Raw genomic sequence first — 21,916 nt, 5'->3', positions numbered from 1 at the left:
TGTTTCGATTTCTCCATTTTTAATTTTTTTTTCCAAATTTACAATTTTGTAATTGTTTCATTTTTAAATTTGCCGATTTTTAATTTTTCAATTTTTCCAAATAATTAGGGATTTTATTATTCAATTCTTGGCTTTTCCGTTTTCCGATTTTTCAGTTTCTGTATTTTTTCAAATTTTTGATTTCTCGGTTTTTAAGTGTTTCGTCTTTTCGATATTACAGTTTTTCAATGTTTCTTTTTTACAAAATCTTAATTTTTTAGTTTTCCGGTTTTCATTTTATAATTTTTGAATTTTGAATATTTTTTTTTTGTATTTGTGATTGTTTAATTTATAGAAGTTCTTGTTTTTCGTTTTTTCAATTTTTCACTTTCTCGATTTTTAATTAATCAGGGTTTTCAGGTTTCAATATTACAATTTTTCAATTTTTCAATTTTTCAATTACCCCATTGTTCAATTTCTCAATTTTTTCATTTTTCGATTTTTCAATTTTTACGTTTTTCAATATTTCAAGTTTCGTTTTCCAGTTTTTAAGTCTCATTTTTTCGCTTTTTGAAGTTTTCTTTATTTTTTCAATTCTTCGATTTCTCAATTTTTGATTTTTCAATTCAATTCAAAATTTCAGTTTGAATAAATTTGTCCTTTTGTTGAACAATTAACAAATGACAAATCGAGAAAAGGACCAAATAAAAATCCAGAATTTGAAAAATTATATATAAAAAAAAAAAATGCAGAACTGCTTCGTTTTGTCGATTTTTCAAATTCTCTATTTTTAATTAATCAGGGTTTTGAGGTTTCAATATTACAATTTTTCGATTTTTCAATTATCCAATTCAATTTCTCAATTTTTTCATTTTTCGATTTTTTAGTTTCTGTATTTTTTCAATTCTTCGATTTCTCAACTCTTAAATTTTTCGGTTTTTCAGTGTTTCGTTTTATCGTTGTTACAATTTTTTAATTTTTCCACGTTTCGTTTTTACAATTTTGTAATTTTTTAGTTTTCCGGTTTTCATTTTAAAATTTTGCAATTAATTTTTTTTGTATTTTTGATTGTTTAATTTATAGAAGTTCTTGTTTTTCGTTTTTTCAATTATTCACTTTTTCGATTTTTAATTAATCAGGGTTTTCAGGTTTCAATATTACAATTTTTTGATTTTTCAATTACCCCATTGTTCAATTTCTCAATTTTTTTCATTTTTCGATTTTTCAATTTTTAAATTTTTCGATATTTCAAGTTTCATTTTCCAGTTTTAAGTCTCATTTTTTCGCTTTTTGAAGTTTTCTTTATTTTTTCAATTCTTCGATTTCTCAATTTTTGATTTTTCAATTCAATTCAAAATTTCGGTTTGAATAAATGTGTCCTTTTGTTGAACAATTAAAAAATGACAAATCGAGAAAAGAACCAAATGAAAATCCAGAATTTGAAAAATTATATATAAAAAAAAATGCAGAATTGCTTCGTTTTGTCGATTTTTCAAATTCTTGATTTTTAATTAATCAGGGGTTTGAATTTCTCAATTTTGTCGTTTTTCGATTTTTCAATTTTAAAATTTTTCGATATTTCAAGTCTCACTTTTCAATTTTTGAATCTCATTTTTTCGGTTTTTTCAATTTTTCTTTGTTTTTTCAATTCTTCGACTTCTCAATTTTTAAATTTTTTGATTTTTCAATTTTATAATTTTCAGACGTTTCAATGTTGCAATTTTCTGATTTTAAATTTTTCAAAATTTCGCCTTGAATAATTTGTCCTTTTGTTGAACAATTAAAAAATGAAACATCGAGAAAATAAAGAATTAAAAATTGGGAATTTGAAAAATTTTACATCAAAAAACCGCAAAATTGTTTCTTTTTGTTGATTTTTTCAATTATTGAGAAAGTTTCGGGGTGAAACTGGTTGGAAGTAATTAAATGCAGATTATATACAAATACTATACAATTTTGTAATTGTTTCATTTTTAAATTTGCCGATTTTTAATTTTTCACTTTTCAAATAATCATTAGGGTATTTATGATTCAATTTTTGGCTTTTCCATTTTCCGATTTTTCAGTTTCTGTATTTTTTCAATTCTTCGATTTCTCAACTCTTAAATTTTTCGGTTTTTCAGTGTTTCGTTTTTTCGTTGTTACAATTTTTTAATTTTTCCACGTTTCGTTTTTACAATTTCTTAATTTTTTAGTTTTCCGGTTTTCATTTTAAAATTTTTGAATTTTGAAATTAATTTTTTTTTTGTATTTTTGATTGTTTAATTTATAGAAGTTCTTGTTTTTCGTTTTTTCAATTTTTTATTTTCTCGATTTTTAATGAATCAGGGTTTTCAGGTTTCAGTATTACAATTTTTCGATTTTTCAATTGTTTTTTCCATTACCCCATTGTTCAATTTCTCAATTTTTTCATTTTTCGATTTTTAAATTTTTCGATATTTCAAGTTTCACTTTTCAATTTTTGAATCTCGTTTTTTCTTTGTTTTTTCAATTCTTCGACTTCTCAATTTTTAAATTTTTTAATTTTCAATTTTATAATTTTTAGACGTTTCAATGTTACAATTTTCTGATTTAAAATTTTTCAAAATTTCGGCTTGAATAGATTTGTCCTTTTGTTGAACAATTAAAAAATGAAAAATCGAGAAAATAAAGAATTAAAAATTGAGAATTTGAAAAATTTTATATCAAAAAACCGCAAAATTGTTTCTTTTTGTTGATTTTTTCACTTATTGAGAAAGTTTCGGGGTGAAACTAGTTGGAAGTAATTAAATGCAGATTATATACAAATACTATACAATTTTGTAATTGTTTCATTTTTAAATTTGCCGATTTTTAATTTTTCACTTTTTTTAAATAATCATTAGGGTTTTTATGATTCAATTTTTGGCTTTTCCATTTTTCGATTTTTCAGATTCTGTATTTTTTCAATTCTTCGATTTCTCAACTCTTAAATTTTTCGGTTTTTCAGTAGTTCGTTTTTTCGTTGTTACAATTTTTTAATTTTCCCATGTTTCCTTTTTACAATTTCTTAATTTTTTAGTTTTCCGGTTTTCATTTTAAAATTTTTGAATTTTGAAATTATTTTTTTTTGTATTTTTGGTTGTTTAATTTATAGAAGTTTTTGTTTTTCGTTTTTTCAATTTTTCACTTTCTCGATTTTTAATGAATCAGGGTTTTCAGGTTTCAAAATTACAATTTTTCGATTTTTCAATTGTTTTCTCAATTACCCCATTGTTCAATTTCTCAATTTTTTCATTTTTCGATTTTTCAATTTTTAAATTTTTCGATATTTCAAGTTTCATTTTCCAGTTTTTAAGTCTCATTTTTTCGCTTTTTGAAGTTTTCTTTATTTTTTCAATTCTTCGATTTCTCAATTTTTGATTTTTCAATTCAATTCAAAATTTCGGTTTGAATAAATTTGTCCTTTTGTTGAACAATTAAAAATTGACAAATCTAGAAAAGGACCAAATAAAAATCCAGAATTTGAAAACATATATAAAAAAATTGCAGAATTGCTTCGTTTTTCGATTTTTCAAATTCTCGATTTTTAATTAATCAGGGTTTTGAGGTTTCAATATTGCAATTTTTGGATTTTTCAGTTATCCAATTCAATTTCTCAATTTTTTCATTTTTCGATTTTTCAATTTTAAAATTCTTCGATATTTCAAGTTTCGCTTTTCAATTTTTGAATCTCATTTTTTCGGTTTTTTTCAATTTTTCTTTGTTTTTTCAATTCTTCGACGTCTTAATTTGTAAATTTTTTGATTTTTCAATTTTATAATTTTCAAAATTTCGGTTTGAATAAATTTGTCCTTTTGTTGAACAATTAAAAAATGAAAAATCGAGAAAATAAAGAATTAAAAATTGAGAAAATAAAGAATTAAAAATTGAGAATTTGAAAAATTTTACATCAAAAAACCGCAAAATTGTTTCTTTTTGTAGATTTTTTCAATTATTGAGAAAGTTTCGGGGTGAAACTGGTTGGAAGTAATTAAATGCAGATTATATACAAATACTATACAATTTTGTAATTGCTTCATTTTTAAATTTGCCGATTTTTAATTTTTCACTTTTTTCAAATAATCATTAGGGTTTTTATGATTTAATTTTTGGCTTTTCCATTTTCCGATTTTTCAGTTTCTGTATTTTTTCAATTCTTCGATTTCTCGACTCTTAAATTTTTCGGTTTTTCAGTGTTTCGTTTTTTCGTTGTTACAATTTTTTAATTTTTCCATGTTTCGTTTTTACAATTTCTTAATTTTTTAGTTTTCCGGTTTTCATTTTAAAATTTTTGAATTTTGAAATTATTTGTTTTTGTATTTTTCATTGTTTAATTTATAGAAGTTCTTGTTTTTCGTTTTTTCAATTTTTCACTTTCTCGATTTTTAATTAATCAGGGTTTTCAGGTTTCAATATTACTACAATTTTTCGATTTTTCAATTGTTTTTTCAATTACCCCATTGTTCAATTTCTCAATTTTTTCATTTTTCGATTTTTCAATTTTTAAATTTTTCGATATTTCAAGTTTCATTTTCCAGTTTTTAAGTCTCATTTTTTCGCTTTTTGAAGTTTTCTTTATATTTTCAATTCTTCGATTTCTCAATTTTTGATTTTTCAATTCAATTCAAAATTTCGGTTTGAATAAATTTGTCCTTTTGTTGAACAATTAAAAAATGACAAATCCAGAAAAGGACCAAATAAAAATCCAGAATTTGAAAAATTATACATACATATATAAAAAAAAATTGCCGAATTGCTTCGTTTTGTCGATTTTTCAAATTCTCGATTTTCAATTAATCAGGGATTTGAGGTTCAATATTACAATTTTTCGATTTTTCAATTATCCAATTTAATTTCTCAATTTTTTCAATTTTAAAATTTTTCGATATTTCAAGTTGCACTTTTCAATGTTTGAATCTCATTTTTTCGGTTTTTTCAATTTTTCTTTGTTTTTTCAATTCTTCGACTTTTCAATTTTTAAATCTTTTGATTTTTCAATTGTATAATTTTTAGACATTTCAATGTTACAATTTTCTGATTTTAAATTTTTCAAAATTTCGGTTTGAATAAATTTGTCCTTTTGTTGAACAATTAAAACATGAAAAATCGAGAAAATAAAGAATTAAAAATTGAGAATTCGAAAAATTTTACATCGAAAAACCGCAAAATTGTTTCTTTTTGTTGATTTTTTCAATTTCTCGATTTTTAATTATTTTGTTTTTTATGTTTCAGTGTTACAATTTTTCGGTTTTTCAAAAGTTCAGTTTGAATAAATGTGTCCTTTGTTGAACAATTAAAAAATGAAAAATCGAGAAAATGAAAAATTAGAAATCGAGAATTTGAAAAATTTTATATCGAAAAATTACAGAATTGCTTCGTTTGTCGATTTTTCAATTTCTCGATTTTTAATTAATCGAGGTTCTGAGGTTTCCATATTACAAGTTTTCGATTTTTCAATTATCCAATTCAATTTCTCAATTTTTTCTTTTTTCGATTTTTCAATTTTGAAATTTTTCGATATTTCAAGTTTCATTTTTTGAATCTCATTTTTTCGGTTTTTTTGATTCTTCGACTTATCAACTCTTAAATTTTTCGGTTTTTCAGTGTTTCGTTTTTTCGTTGTTACAATTTTTTAATTTTTCCACGTTTCGTTTTTACAATTTCTTAATTTTTTAGTTTTCCGGTTTTCATTTTAAAATTTTTGAATTTTGAAATTAATTTTTTTTTTGTATTTTTGATTGTTTAATTTATAGAGGTTCTTGTTTTTCGTTTTTTCAATTTTTCACTTTTTGAAGTTTTCTTTATTTTTTCAATTCTTCGATTTCTCAATTTTTTTTTTCAATTCAATTCAAAATTTCGGTTTGAATAAATTTGTCCTTTTGTTGAACAATTAAAAAATGACAAATCGAGAAAAGGACCAAATAAAAATCCAGAATTTGAAAAATTATATATGTATAAAAAAAATGCAGAATTGCTTCGTTTTGTCGATTTTTCAAATTCTCGATTTTTAATTAATCAGGGTTTTCAGGTTTCAATATTACAATTTTTCGATTTTTTAATTATTCCATTGTTCAATTTCTCAATTTTTAAATTTTTTGATTTTTCAATTTTTAAATTTTTCGATATTTCAAGTTTCACTTTTCAATTTTTGAATCTCATTTTTTTCGTTTTTTCAATTTTTCTTTGTTTTTTCAATTCTTCGACTTCTCAAATTTTAAATTTTTTGATTTTTCAATTTTATAATTTTTAGACGTTTCACTGTTACAATTTTCTGATTTTAAATTTTTCAAAATTTCGGTTTGAATAAATTTGTCCTTTTGTTGAACAATTAAAAAATGAAAAATCGAGAAAATAAAGAATTAAAAATTGAGAATTTGAAAAATTTTACATCGAAAAACAGCGAAATTGTTTCTTTTTGTTGATTTTTTCAGTTATTGAGAAAGTTTCGGTGTGAAACTGGTTGGAAGTAATTAAATGCAGATTATATACAAATACTATACAATTTCTACAACGGGAAAGAAAAAACATCACAATGTGATGAATAGTATATTTTTAACAGACAATATTGCAGTTTTATACATAATGGAAGAGGTATTTTTAAGATTCAATGTAAAAAAAACATAAAGCGTACCAAAAGTGAAATGTAAACACATACATAGTTTTCAATAAAACTGCTCAAGACTAGATAAGAATATACAAGTCGAAAATGTTGATAAAAAAAACAAAAACACTACAATTGTGAAAAATGCTGTTAACTCTCATTTACTAACGCAAGACATGACGAGTCAGTCAAAACGTTTGTTCGCGAATAGATATAAAAAATAATCATATAACAAGATGTACAGGTTTCGCTACTACTAAACATTCCGAGTTTTCGTCTCGTCGACTCGCCCTAGTGTAGGACAGAAAAAGTGAAAGTGCTAAAAGAACATTCAGAAAACTACCACCACAGAAATATGAAACAATCAACTCCAATATCACTTTATATTCAAAATGAAACTAGACGTATTTTTATTATCAAATAATCTCCCATACTTCTTATCCAGATCATGGATAAACTCTTCCTTAAGATTCTGCAGACACCTACAAAGAACAATTACGTCGTTTCCGTACCCAATAAAATACGTACATTCTATAGACTGGAGACGACCTAAATTTATTTATATCGTAACTTGGCGCATGCGGCTTATGAATAATAAATGCATTGGGCAAAACAACCCACTCGTAACCTTGCGCTTCCAATTCCATAATATGCGACACTTTATTCCACCCGAATCCCATAAATCTGTTGTCATATTCAATTACGCCGCTACTGACTACAACATACGGTTCAAAGTCGGGCTCCCACTTGACCTACAACGAAAATAGACGAACGAATTATCAACTGCAATACTACGTTATCACTTTATATGGGGCGGCTGCGGTTTTCCATTTGGTATAATTCGTCGGCGCATGTCCGGCCGCCCATACGTCAGATCGGAACGGGAAGAGGGACTTTTTTTCCCACATTCCCAAGAGTTGGGCTTTATTTTTTGGTATTCTGCTGCGGTATCTCTGGGTTTCAAAAGCAGGAACTATGAACGCCTGAAATTTGGCTTTTAATTTAAACACAAACGCGGGAATTGGTTACTTTGGCTTTCATGTTTTGGGTAGAAGCTAGGTGGCTTTTAATAACTGAGTACAACCCTTTCATTGGTAGGAAATCGATGTCGGCGAGGAATACATACGGGGTGTCCACGTTTCGCAGACCGACGTTGCGTAAAATGTTGATTGGATAATATTCCTGAAAGAAGGCGTCAGTAGGGTTGTCGGCGTCACACTTAATATAATAACTACCCCGTCTTTGAATACTGCATGATAAGCGATATTATTTCTATCTTGAAGGAGGTCCGAATTGTCAATAAAATAGTAACATTGTTGAAATTCTGGATCCGTGACATAGAACGTGAGACTAATCGGTCCTGAAATGAAACCGTGGTAGATTATGCCGTGCCACAAACCGCTGCCAACCTTGCCAATACTTCACCAGTTCTTCCACCATCTGCAACCTATCGTACGACAGCTGAGCAACGAAAGTGACGTCATACCGTTCGCTGTCATCCACGGAATGTTGATACTCTCTAAAAAACAACAACGTCCTCCATTGACTAGTTTTCGCTCGGTGAAACTCGGAGCAGACGTCGATCACGGGTTCCTGTAATTTATTTTACTATTTTTCCGAAAACCGCACCTGTCATACCTCTACGGTGCGGTCCGAGTTGCCACAGAAATACAACTGTCGTCGCAACAAATCGCCGTTGTATTCCAAGAAAGTCGTGAAAAGGCTTCTGAAATAGTCCCCGTCTTTATTAACGACGTGGATTTTCTTTGGCGAGTTCCAGTGCACGACTTTAATCTTAAACTTATTGTAACAGTTGTAACTTAAAGCGTGATCGCTTAGTTGCGTATTCCAATAACAAGGCACTTGATAGAGGAGTTCGGTGTGTTGCAGCAACACGGCGTTTATGATATCTTGGTCTCCTAGTCGCGTCGATCCGTAGATCAGAGCTACTTTTTTGGCAACGTTAGGCCACAGGGTAGGCCAGTCGAGTCTTTTGAGCTTTTCCAAGTGGTAGAGGAGGACGCCGGAGTTGTACCTGTCACAATCAAACCGTAAAAATAATTGTCGATTGTTTAGAGGTAGTAAAGTTCAACTTTTGGGACCAAGGTTCAAAAAGAAGATTGAGGTTATGTATGAACCACGGTTGTAAAGCCTCTGGTGAGGTTGTTTTGACTGGCGCCACCTAGTTTTCAGTAGCCCAACCAAAATTTAGTGACAAATTGTATCAAAGTTCTACCAGAGAACATAGACAAGCGTCACAGTTTAAATTAAATGACGGTTGAGGACTCCTCGACTTATGTTAGCAACATTATTTGTTTCTAACTAGGAATAAAATTAACTACAATAGAAAAAATGTCATATTTTTAACGACGCGTTTTACTTTCGACAAATTGACACTAGATTTACCAGAATATTACAAGCTGCTTACTGTTTCCTTCACTTTAATTCAGGTCACAGGAATTACAGTTCGTTGTCTGAGAACTTGTTTGATCTACAGACCAGAGCGCACTCAGGCCAATGTCGACTCTAAGCGTTCGGAAACGATTTGATTTATAAGCCATGATCCGTGATCTGATACACATCCTAACCGGTTTCGACCATAATTTCTTGCTCAGTTTTTCGATTTTACAGTTTCTCAATTTTTCAATTTTTGAATTTTATAAACTCTCTATTTGTTGATTTTTCAATTGGTTGATTTTTCAGATTTTTTGGTTTTTCAATTTTTCTATTTTTCAGTTTTCTTTTTTTCAACTTCACTTTTTTTATTTTATAATTTCTCAATTTTTCAATTTTTTAATTTCTTTTTTTGGACATTTCGGTTTTGAGATTTTTCAGTTTACTTATTATTCAATTTTTTGATCTTACGATTTTGCAGGTTTTTGATTTTTCAATTTTTTCAGGTTTCGATTTTTCAACTTCACTTTTTTTATTTTTCGATTTCTCGATTTTTCAATTTTTGACTTTTATAAACTCTTTAGTTGTCGATTTTTCAATTGAGTGACTTTTCAGGTTTTATGGTTTTTCAATTTTTCTAATTTTTCAGGTTTCGATTTTTCAACTTCACTTCTTTATTTTCCGATTTCTCAATTTTTCAATTTTTTTAATTTCTCAGATTTTGGACATTTCAGTTTTGGGATTTTTCAGTTTATTTATTATTCAGTTTTTTGATCTTACGATTTAGCAGGTTTTTGATTTTTCAATTTTTCGATTTTTTCAGGTTTCGATTTTTCAACTTCACTTTTTTTATTTTTCGATTTTTCAAATTTTCAATTTTTTAATTTCAATTTTTGACTTTTATAAACTCTTTAGTTGTCAATTTTTCAATTGACTGACTTTTCAGGTTTTTTGGTTTTTCAATTTTTCTAATTTTTCAGGTTTCGATTTTTCAGCTTCACTTTTTTATTTTTCGATTTCTCAATTTTTCAATTTTTTAATTTTTCAGATTTTGGACATTTCAGTTTTGGGATTTTTCAGTTTACTTATTATTCAATTTTTCGATCTTACGATTTTGTAGGTTTTTGATTTTTCAATTTTTCGATTTCTCAATTTTTCGATTCTTTAGGTTCTCTGTTTTTGGATATTTCAGTTTTGGGATTTTTCAGTTTTTCTTTCATTTTTCAGTTTTTCGATATTTCAGTTTTGGGATTTTTCGATATTTCAGTTTTGGGATCTTTCAATATTTCTGTTCTTCGACTTTTCCATTTCTGACTTTTTACTTTTTCGATTTTTAAATTTTAGATTTCTCAATTTTTTGGTATTTCAATTTTTTAATATATAAAATTTTAGCTTTTTCGATTTCTCGATTTTTCATTTCAGCTCTTCCATATTTCAATTTTTCAAATGTTTGGATTTTTCGACTTCCCGGTTTTAGATTTTGTTTTTCAATTGTCGTTTTTTCAATTTTTCGATTTTTAAATTTTAGATTTTTCAGTTTTTTGATATTTTAATTTTTCAATATTTAAAATTTCAGATTTTTCGATTTCTCGATTTTTTCTTTGAGTTCTTCGACATTTCCGTTTTTCAAGTTTTAGAATTTTTCAGATGTTTCAATTTCTTACTCTTTTGATTGTTCGACTTCCCGGTTTTAGATTTTCTGTTTTTCAATTGTCATTTTGTCAAATTTTTGATTTTCTAATTTTCCAAATTTGACTTTTATAAACTCAGTTTTTCCATTTTTCAATTAATCGATGTTTCGATTTTCCCATTTCTTGATCTTCGAGTGTTTCGATTTTCCTGTTCTTCAATTATTTAATTTTTTGATTTTTCAGGTTTTTGATTTTTCAATTTTTCGATTTTTGATTTTAAACCGGGACATTTTGAAAATGATGAACGCAACGCTGAACTTTTTGAGAATTTTTTGACAACTTTATTTCCCGAGCGTAAGTGAGTCCATCGGACTAGTTGTTACTTTTATGTTTTTTCGACGTTTCATGACCCTTACAGTACGAAAAAAGTAGTCTGCCGTTTCGGTCTATCTGTCTATCTCTGAATCTATTTCTATTAGACACGCAATCTCCGAAACTGATGGACCGATTGTTGTAAAATTTTGTATGTATATTAGAAATATGTAGATGGTTTCAGATTTTCCAGATTCCCTAGATTTTGTAGATTTTCCTGATTTTCTAGATTTGATGGATTTTCCATATTTTCCGGATTTTCTGCATTTTGTGGATCTTCCCGATTTTCTCGATTTTCCAGATTTTGCAGATTTTTCAGATTTTCCAAATTTATCGGATTTCATCTGCTTTTCCTAGATTTGTCAGATTTTCCAGATTCTCTGGATTTTCCATATTTTTTAGGTTTTCCGCATTTTGTGGGTTTTCAGATTTCCTGATTTTCCACATTATTAGATTTGATTTTTTGCAGATTGTCTTTCTTTTCTAGATTTTCTGGATTTTCCAGATTTTCCAGATTTCCTAGATTTTCCAGATTTTCTAGATTTAGTGGATTTTCCATATTTTCTGGATTTTCTGCATTTGGTGGATCTTCCAGATTCTCTCGATTTTCCAGATTTTCAAGTTTTTCCAGATTTTCAAGATTTTTTCTAGATTTGTCAGATTTTCCAGATTTTCTGGATTTTCCATATTTTTTAGGTTTTCCGCATTTTGTGGGTTTTCAGATTTCCTGGATTTTCCACATTATTCAGATTTGATTTTTTGCATTTCCTGGATTTTGCAGATTGTCCATCTTTTCTGAATTTTCTGTACTTTCTAGATTTTCCAGATTTTCAAGATTTTCTAGACTTTCCAGATTTTTCAGATTTTCCGGATTTTACAAATTTAATAAATAATAATAATAATAATCCAAGTTTTCCAGAATTTTCAAAGTTTCTGAATGTTCCAGATTTTGAAAATTTTTCAGATTTTCTGGATCTTCTCGACTTTCTTGATTTTTTGGATTTTTAAAATTTTCTGTATTTTCTAGATTTTTTGGATTTTTCAGAATTTTTGGATTTTCTGAATTTTCCAGATTTTTCAAATTTTTCAGATATTTGTGGATATTCCTGATTTTCCAGACTCCCCAAATTTTTTGGATTTTTTGGATTATTCAGAATTTCTGGATCTCCAGATTTTTAAAATTTACTGAATTTTTTTACTTTTTCGATCTTTCAATTTTTCGATTTTTCGACTTCCCGGTTTTAGATTTTCTGTTTTCAATTGTCGTTTTAAATTTTTCGATTTTTCAATGTTTTGATTTCCCGATTTAGTTTCCCATTTTTAGTTTTTCTTTCATTTTTCAGTTTTTCGATATTTCAGTTTTGGGATTTTTCAATATTTCGATTCTTCTATTTTTAACTCCTGGATTTTTCGATGTGTCGATTTTTCATTTCAGTTCTTCGATATTTCAATTTTTCCAAGTTTTCGAATTTTTCAAATGTTTCGATTTCTTAATCTTCTGATTTTTCGACATCCCGGTTTTAGATTCTCTGTTTTTCGATTGTCATTTTGTCAAATTTTCGATTTTCTAATTTTTCAAATTTGACTTTCATAAACTCTCAATTTTTCGATTTTTCAATTAATCGATGTTTTGATTTTCCCATTTCTTGACCTTCGAGTGTCCCGATTTTCCTGTTCTTCAATTCTTAATTTTTTGATTTTTCAGGTTTTTGATTTTTCAATTTTTCGATTTTTTAAGGTTTCTATTTTTCGACTTCACTTTTTTGATTTTTCGATTTATCAGTTTTAGGATTTTTCAATATTTCAATTCTTCGGCTCTTCTATTTTTGACTTCTGTGTGTCTATCTTTTTGCTTTTTCGATTTTTCAATTTTTGGATTTTTAAATTTTTGATTTTTTAATCTTTTGAAATTTTAATTTTTCAATATTTCTTAATCTTTCAATTTTTCGACTTCCTGGTTTTAGATGTTGTTTTTCAATTTTTCGATTTGTTAATTTTTCATTCCCGATTAACGAGATTTAATTGTTCAGGTTTTCGATTTATCAATTTTTCAATTTTTTATGTTGGCCTATTTCGCTTTTCCAATTTTTCAACTTTTAACTTTTTGTTTGTTGATTTCTCTATTTTTCTATTTTTCAACTTCATCACTTTTCGATTTCTCGTTCTTTTGATATTTCAATCTCTCAATTTTTCAATTTTTCGAATTTTTAAGTTTTTTGCTTTCTTGATTTATCGAGATTTGGATTTTTCGATATTTTGATTGTCAATTTCTCAATTGTTCGACTTTTCGACTCCACGATTTCTTGATCTTTTGATTTTTCGATGTTGCGATTTTTCAGTTATCCGATTTTTTAAATTTGGGAGTTTCGATTTCTCGATTTTTCGTTACTCGGTTTTTAAATTTTAGATTTTTGAATTTTACATGTTTTCGATTTTCTGATGTTTCAGTTTTACGATTTTTTAAGGTTTCGATTTTTCGATTATTAGATTTCTCGAATTTTCGATTATTTTAATTTTTCTGTTTTTTTCTCACTGTTAATATCATACAATGTATCGAAACAACCACAAAAATTTTCACTAAAAACATTTTAAAAATTCATACAAAATAGAACAATGTTTTCAAAATATTTTCCCGAAAAAAATCCATTGGGTTACTACCATTTCAACAATATTTTTAGTTTAAGACGTTTTGCTAGTATAAAACACAAATAAAGAATTAATTCTTAGTTAAAACAAAATATGTAAAATCATCTAAATATGTACCAAAAATATTCACTTAGTCGTTATAAAAACCCACCAAACAACTATTTCCCGCAGAAGTTATAGTCCAAACGAACAAAATCGCTTCTGAACGCTTAGAGTCGACATTGGCCTGAGCGCGTTCTGGTCTGTAGATCAAACAAGTTCTCAGGCGACGAGTTGTAGTGAAACAAGTTTTTGAGGACTCCAATGTCAATAAGGGTGGTTTTGCAAAATCAGCCTGTATGTCGCATCTATATTAATCTATGGTTCTACTAACCCCCTTCCACTGGCAGGCCAAGGTTTATTCTTGGAGTTTTTCCCTAAATAGTAGTCGCTTTGGTTCTCTACAATCCCTACAGCTTGCTTATTTTTAAATTTCTCAAATAATCTCCACAGTTCCAAAATATCACCAACAAAAGTAAGATCAGTGTCAAGGACGATGATTTTCTTGGTAACGTTCAAGGGAATTATTTTTGGGAATACTAGTTTTAACAAGCCAAAAATCCCCGAGTAGTGACTATTAGGCACCCATCGCACGTCCTGAACGAAGTCGTTAATATCATAGAATGTCGTGTTCGCTGAAATGCGCAGAATTAATTAAAATTAAAACAATAGAGAATGACAATACTTTGTGGTATGTTCCAGGTGTCAAACAACGTTTTTAATACCTTCTCAGAGACTTTGTTTACCATAATATGAAAATGAATAGGATTGACCTTATAAAAATTCAGTGACTTCAATAAGGTGTGTAAATATAAATTCGATTTGTACCCCGAACACACAAACCCAACATGAATGACTTCGCACTTATCATACAGGGGGGTACCATTATCAATGGGTTCTTTGACTAGATTTGGTTTTTCTTCAACGGAAAGCTGGCTGCTTTTAACGACAGGTCTAATCTTATTGCTATAGCTTAGGTCCTTGTAAACTACAACACAATTAATAAATCATCACACACAAGACTCAAACTCACCTGAATTATAAGGAATAACGAAATTGACAATAATCAGAAAGATGATCGTGCTTAAGAGCAAAAAGATTAACCAGTGTCTAGGAAATTTACAAGCGAATACATTGTTCTTCTTTAAGCGAATATTTACAAATTTACAAACATGTAACGAGTGTTGTTCCTGCGAAAAGTTACAACAAATTAACGCAAACCGACGCGGAACAATGGAAAATTACCTTTACAATAAATCATGCTAAAAATTTCCTTTCTAAAAACTACTTTGTTCCATTATTTATGTGCACACAAACCTAACCTTAAACTACACTGACGTTTCTAAGGGGCGGGGGTTATTAAATTCCACACGAAAAATCGCCGCACATAAAAAATAGCGCAAATTTAAATCCAACAATTCTATTTAATTTAAATGTCACGGCTTGAATGTTTAAAAAAATGAAAATTGTTATTCAAAAACACTTGAAATGACGTGATCGCGTCCTTTTTTGTCGCGCTTAGGTAAACCCTGAGTGATTACGTCCTGCGTAGAGTAACCAGTGACATGTCAACACAAGTTTTTAAAAGCGCCCCAAAACCGCAGAAATGAGCGACGAAAGGACCAATTTACTGAAACTGGTGTTTCCTAACGGCTTTCCAAGTAAAAAGCGCGCACAAAAATATTCAATTTAACTAAAATCGTTCGTCTAGGTTCGTGGGAGTACAACACCTCTTTCGACGACTACATTTCAAAATTAGGAACTTATAAAGTCGAGGATTTAGCCAAAGAACCGTCCCGTTTAAACGACGAGAAGGTCGGAATCCACGAACAAACTCAGGAACTTGCAGTCACGAATTACAAAACTTTTATCGAGACGGCACAGTGCTCTCGAGATTTGTTCAGCCAGTTTAACAGTATAGAGTCAAAGCTTGACGACCTCTTGGAGGATATACCCAACTTTGAGAAACGGTGTCAGTTGTTTGGTGAAGAGACAAGCGGGATTAATAATTTGAGGCGTCTGAACTCGCTCACTCTGACAAGGAATGCACAACTGCTTGAGATTTTGGAGCTTCCTCAGTTGATGAATTCGTTTATTAATGACGGGTTGTATGAGAGTGCGTTGGAGCTAGCGGGGTATGTGCGAAAGTTGCACACAAAGCATCCAGATGTGCCTATTTTTAAAGTAATTTGGGAAATAATTGTTTTGTTGATTTTAATGTTGTTAATTGTAGAGTATTGTCAGTGATGTGGATAAAGCGTGGTTGTTAATGCTGCATCAGCTGCTGACTCAGCTAAAACAGGAATTGACATTACCAAAATGTTTGCAAATTGTGAGTCATTTGCGGCGGATGCAGGTTTTTACAGAGACGGAATTAAGGCTCAAGTTTTTGCAAACTAGGAACGCTTGGCTGCAGTCGTGTTTGAACGCAATCCCCAAAGATAATGGTAGAGTATTGAGTTTTTGAAAATTTTACAAAATATTTTCTTGGAAGTTAACTAAAAAAAAAAAAAATTGCAGCCACCTACCACCTGAACAAAACCGTGGAGGTAACCCGCGTCAATCTCTTCAACATCATCACCCAATACCGCGCGATTTTCAACGACGACGAGCACAGCCCCCTTGCGTCCATCAAAAGCCAGCAGGTCAACCAAAACGTGATTTTCTTCACTTGGATCAGAGACAAAATCTCCGAGTTCCTGCAAACCTTGGAAGACGATTTAGCCCAAGGGGTGTCCTCCATAGACTCAATTCTCGCCCAATGCATGTACTTTGGCATTTCATTCAGCAAAGTCGGCTGCGACTTCCGCTCCCTCCTCGTCCCTATCTTCACCCACAAAATCGCGCGTGATTTCGAAACGTCGGTCGACGAAGCCGTCAGAAAATTCGAAGCAAACATGGAAAGATTCACCCTAATCAACAAAAACCACCCCAACATTCCTTGGAAGACCAAAAACGACGACCCTCTGCAACCCCCCGACAGTCTCCTCGAGTTCTACCCCCTCGCCGAGTTCTTGAATAACATTCTAACAGCTTTGAACGAGCTAAAGCTGTGCGCCCCAGTCGCCACCGTCAAAGCCGTGGTCGATTCTCTGCAGAGCAGTCTGCTGGTGATCGCGCGCTCGGTCTTGGTGCTGCACGGCCAAGAGCAGCAAGCTTTCACGGCGAACTCGAAGGACGCTTTCACTAGGTTGTGTATGAGCTTCGCCGACGACCTGGTGCCGTATTTGCAGAAGTGCGTCCACATTATTTTCCCTCCAAGCAACATCGCCAGCAGTCTGGGAGTCAACGTCCAAGTGCTCCAAAACGAAGGACTCACGTTTTTAAATAAAGAGCTCATCGTCGAACCAATCAGACATTTATTGCCTGTTAAAATCAACCCGTTGTTGAATATGGTGGAGCCGACGCAAAACGAGGAGTCGGCGAAACCAGAAAACGACGCCAACAGTGACAAAAACGAAGATATTGTTGTAGATGACGCAATAAAAACGTAACTTTAATTATGTTGGTGTGGATTTGTTCAAAAATGGGGTGGTTGTTAATGATTGTGGGTTTTTTTGTCAAGTTGGCAACTTGTTTAAAATTTGGGATGGTATACCTGATTGTGCCAGAGAATATAGAGAAGCGTCATAGTTTAAATTAAATGACGGTTGAGGACTCCTCGACTTATGTTGGCAACAGTGTTTGTTTCTAACTAGGAATAAAATTTTTCTATCTTACAATTTTGCAGGTTTTTGATTTTTCAATTTTTCGGTTTTTTAACGCTTGGACTTTTTCGATTCTATTGATTCTCAGTTTTTCGATATTTCAGTTTTGGGATTTTTCAATATTTCTGTTCTTCGACTTTTCCATTTTTGACTTCTGGATTTTTCGATGTGTCGACTTTTTACTTTTTCGATTTTTAAATTTTAGATTTCTCAATTTTTTGGTATTTTAATTTTTCAATATTTTAAATTTTAGATTTCTCGATTTTTCATTTCAGTTTTTCGATATTTCAGTTTTTCAAGTTTTCGAATTTTTCAAATGTTTTGATTTCTTAATCTATCGATTTTTCGACTTTCCGGTTTTGGATTTTCTGTTTTTCAACTCTCGTTTTTTCAAATTTTGGATTTTTCAAATTTGACATTTATAAACTCAATTTTTCGATTTTTAAATTAATCCATGTTTTGATTTTCCCATTTCTTGACCTTCGAGGGTTTCGATATTCTTGTTCTTCAATTCTTTAATTTTTCGATTTTTCAGGTTTTTGATTTTTCATTTTTTAGTTTTTTTAAGGTTTCGATTTTTCGACTTTACTTTTTGGATTTTTCGATTGCTCAGTTTTTCGAATTTTTAGGTTCTCAGTTTTTGGATATTTCAGTTTTTCGATATTTCAGATATTTCATATTTATTTTTCCAGATTCTCTTTTTAGGTTTTCCGCATTTTTTGGATTTTCTGAATTTTTGGATTTTGTTGGATTTTTTGGATTTCTTGTATTTTTTTGATTTCCTGGTTTTTGAAGTTTTTCCAGATTTTCAAGATTTTTTCTAGATTTTCTGGATTTTCTGAATTTTCCAGATCTTCTGTTTTTCCTAGATTTGTCAGATTTTCCAGATTTTCTGGATTTTCCATATTTTTTAGGTTTTCCGCATTTTGTGGGTTTTCAGATTTCCTGGATTTTCTACATTATTCAGATTTGATTTTTTGCATTACCTGGATTTTGCAGATTGTCCATCTTTTGTGAATTTTCTGCACTTTCTAGATTTTCCAGATTTTCAAGATTTTCTAGACTTTCCAGATTTTTCAGATTTTCCGGATATTACAAATTTTCCAAGTTCTTCAGAATTTTCAAAGTTTCTGAATGTTCCAGATTTTCAAAATTTTTCAGATTTTCTGGATCTTCTGAACTTTCTTGATGTTTTGTATTTTTAAAATTTTCTGTATTTTCTAGATTTTTTGGATTTTTCAGAATTTCTGGATTTTCTGAATTTACCAGATTTTTCAAATTTTTCAGATATTTGTGGATACTCCTGATTTTCCAGACTCTCCAAATTTTTGGGATTTTTTTGGATTATTCAGAATTTCTGGATCTCCAGATTTTTAAAATTTACTGGATTTTTTTACTTTTTCGATCTTTCAATTTTTCGATTGCTTAATCTTTCGATTTTTTGACTTCCCGATTTTAGAATTTCTGTTTTCAATTGTTTTAAATTTTTCGATTTTTCAATGTTTTGATTTCCCGATTTAGTTCCCCATTTTTAAAAATTTAAAAAAAATTTCAGTTTTTCGATATTTCAGTTTTGGGATTTTTCAACATTTCGATTCTTCGACTTTTCGATTTTTTGATGAGCCGATTTTTTTACTTTTTCGATTTTTCAATTTTTAAATTTTAGATTTTTTAATTTTTAAAATTTTAGATTTTTCGATTTCTCGATTTTTCATTTCAGTTCTTCGATATTTCAATTTTTCCAAGTTTTTGAATTTTTCAAATGTTTCGATTTTTTAATCTTTTGATTTTTCGACATCCCGGTTTTAGATTCTCTGTTTTTCGACTGCCATTTTGTCAAATTTTCGATTTTCTAATTTTTCAAATTTGACTTTTATAAACTCAATTTTTCCATTTTTCAATTAATCGATGTTTTGATTTTCCCATTTCTTCGAGTGTTTCGATTTTCCTGTTCTTCAATTATTTAATTTTTTGATTTTTCAGGTTTTTCATTTTTCTATTTTTCGATTTTTGATTTTTGATTTTAAACCCGAACATTTTGAAAATGTTGCGCGATGAACGCAACGCTGAACTTTTTGAGAATTTTTTGACAACTTTACTTCCCGAGCGTAAGCGAGTCCATCGGACGAGTTGTTACTTTTATGTTTTTTCGACGTTTCATGACCCTTACAGTACGAAAAAAAGTAGTGTGCCGTTTCGGTCTGTCTGTCTGTCTCTGAATCTATTTCTATTAGACACGCAATCTCCGAAACTGATGGACCGATTGTTGTCAAATTTTGTATGTATATTAGAAATATGTAGATGGTTCCAGATTTTCTGGATTTTCCAGATTTCCTAGATTTTGTAGATTGTCCAGATTTTCTAGATTTAATGGATTTTCCATATTTTCTCGATTTTCAAGATTTTCTGTATTTTCTGGATTTTCCAGATTTTGCAGATTTTTCAGATTTTCCAAATTTATCGGATTTTATCTGTTTTCCCTAGATTTGTCAGAATTTCCAGATTCTCTGGATTTACCATATTTTTTAGGTTTTCCGCATTTTTTGGATCATCTGAATTTTTTGGATTTTGTTGGATTTTTTTGGATTTCTTGTATTTTTTTGATTTTCTGGTTTTTCAAGTTTTTTCAGATTTTCAAGATTTTTTCTAGATTTTCTGGATTTTCTGAATTTTCCAGATTTTCTGGATTTTCTACATTATTCAGATTTGATTTTTTGCATTTCCTGGATTTTGCAGTTTTTCCATCTTTACTGAACTTTCTGTACTTTCTAGATTTTCCAGATTTTTAAGATTTTCTAGACTTTCCAGATTTTCCGGATATTACAAATTTTCCAAGTTTTCCATAATTTTCAAAGTTTCTGAATGTTCCAGATTTTCAAAATTTTTCAGATTTTCTGGATCTTCTGGACTTTCTTGATTTTTTGGATTTTTAAAATTTTCTGTATTTTCTAGATTTTTGGATTTTTCAGAATTTTTGGATTTTCTGAATTTTCCAGATTTTTCAAATTTTTCAGATATTTGTGGATTTTCCTAATTTTCCAGACTCCAAATTTTTTGGACTTTTTGGATTATTCAGAATTTCTGGATCTCTAGATTTTTAAGATTTATTGGATTTTTTTACTTTTTCGATCTTCCAATTTTTCGATTGCTTAATCTTTCGATTTTTCCCGGTTTTAGATTTTCTGTTTTCAATTGTCGTTTTAAATTTTTCGATTTTTCAATGTTTTGATCTCCCGGTTTAGTTCCCCATTTTTGGTTTTTCTTTGAATTTTCAGTTTTGGGATTTTTCAATATTTCGATTCTTCGACTTTTCGATTTTTGACTCCTGGATTTTTCGATGTGTCGATTTTTTTACTTTTTCGATTTTTCAATTTTTAAATTTCAGATTTTTCGATTTCTCGATTTTTCATTTCAATTCTTCGATATTTCAATTTTTTCAAGATTTCTAATTTTGTCAAATGTTTCGATTTCTTAATCTTTTGATTTTTCGACGTCCCGGTTTTAGAATCTCTGTTTTTCGATTGTCATTTTGTCAAATTTTCGATTTTCTAATTTTTCAAATTTGACTTTTTTAAACTCAATTTTTCCATTTTTCAATTAATCGATGTTTTGATTTTCCCATTTCTTGACCTTCGAGTGTTTCGATTTTCCTGTTCTTCAATTATTTAATTTTTTGATTTTTCAATTTTTCGATTTTTAAGGGTTCTATTTTTCGACTTCACTTATTTGATTTTTCGATTTTTCAGTTTTTAGATATTCCAGTTTTAGGATTTTTCAATATTTCAATTCTTCGGCTTTTCTATTTTTGACTTCTGGATTTTTCGATGTCTCTACGTTATTACTTTTTCGATTTTTCAATTTTTGGATTTTTAAATTTTAGATTTTTCAATCTTTTGATATTTTAATTTTTTAATATTTCTTAATCTGTCGATTTTTCGACTTCCTGGTTTTAGATGTTCTGTTTTTCAATTTTTCGATTTGTTAATTTTTCATTCCCGATTTATCGAGATTTGATTGTTCAGGTTTTCGATTTATCACTTTTTCAATTTTTTATTTTGGCCTATTTCGGTTTCCCATTTTTTCCCGTTTTCCATTTTTTCGTTTTTTGATTTTTCCGCTTTTCCGGTTTTTTAACTTTTAACTTTTTGTTTGTCGATTTTTCTATTTTTCGATTTTTCGACTTCATCACTTTTGGATTTCTCGTTCTTATGATTTTTCAATCTCTCAGTTTTTCAATTTTTCGAATTTTTAAGATTGTTGATTTCTCGATTTATCGAGATTCGGATTTTTCGATATTTTGATTGTCAGTTTCTCAATTTAGAAATTGTTCAATTTTTCGATTTTGGCCTATTTCGGTTTCTCAATTGTTCGAATTTTCGACTCCACGATTTTGATTTTTCGATTTCTCGATTTTTCGATGTTTCGATTTTTCAGTTATCCGATTTTTTAAATTTGGGAGTTTCAATTTCTCGATTTTTCGTTATTCGGTTTTTAAATTTTATTTTCTGATGTTTCATTTTTCGATTTTCAGTTCTTCGAAATTTCGA

The 21,916-nt window shown here is 29.4% G+C and overlaps 2 protein-coding genes across 2 annotated transcripts; one reads left to right on the top strand and one right to left on the bottom strand.

Annotated features, from left to right (window-relative positions):
- Positions 1-6,521: 6,521 nt before the first annotated feature.
- Positions 6,522-15,229, bottom strand: LOC135119348 (xylosyl- and glucuronyltransferase LARGE2s-like). The gene is made up of 11 exons (XM_064046642.1): positions 15,221-15,229; positions 14,696-14,852; positions 14,348-14,650; positions 13,997-14,297; positions 8,219-8,615; positions 7,990-8,173; positions 7,816-7,940; positions 7,610-7,762; positions 7,384-7,563; positions 7,109-7,332; positions 6,522-7,062 (listed from the first exon to the last, which is right to left on the bottom strand). Exons 1-11 carry the CDS (start codon positions 15,227-15,229, stop codon positions 6,957-6,959), a joined length of 2,139 nt encoding a protein of 712 aa, XP_063902712.1. The 3' UTR covers positions 6,522-6,956.
- Positions 15,194-17,165, top strand: Cog8 (Component of oligomeric golgi complex 8). Its single transcript, XM_064049629.1, has 4 exons — positions 15,194-15,323; positions 15,374-15,846; positions 15,896-16,109; positions 16,183-17,165. Exons 1-4 carry the CDS (start codon positions 15,269-15,271, stop codon positions 17,154-17,156), a joined length of 1,716 nt encoding a protein of 571 aa, XP_063905699.1. The 5' UTR covers positions 15,194-15,268; the 3' UTR covers positions 17,157-17,165.
- Positions 17,166-21,916: the final 4,751 nt, after the last annotated feature.

Source organism: Zophobas morio, unplaced genomic scaffold, assembly GCF_036711695.1.
Source record: "Zophobas morio isolate AGI-343-1 ecotype UQ-CSIRO unplaced genomic scaffold, CSIRO_AGI_Zmor_V1 ptg000002l, whole genome shotgun sequence".
Classification (NCBI taxonomy): Eukaryota; Metazoa; Arthropoda; class Insecta; order Coleoptera; family Tenebrionidae; genus Zophobas; species Zophobas morio.
The sequence above is the reverse complement of the archived record's forward strand: the minus strand, read 5'-3'. Positions and strand labels throughout refer to the sequence as shown.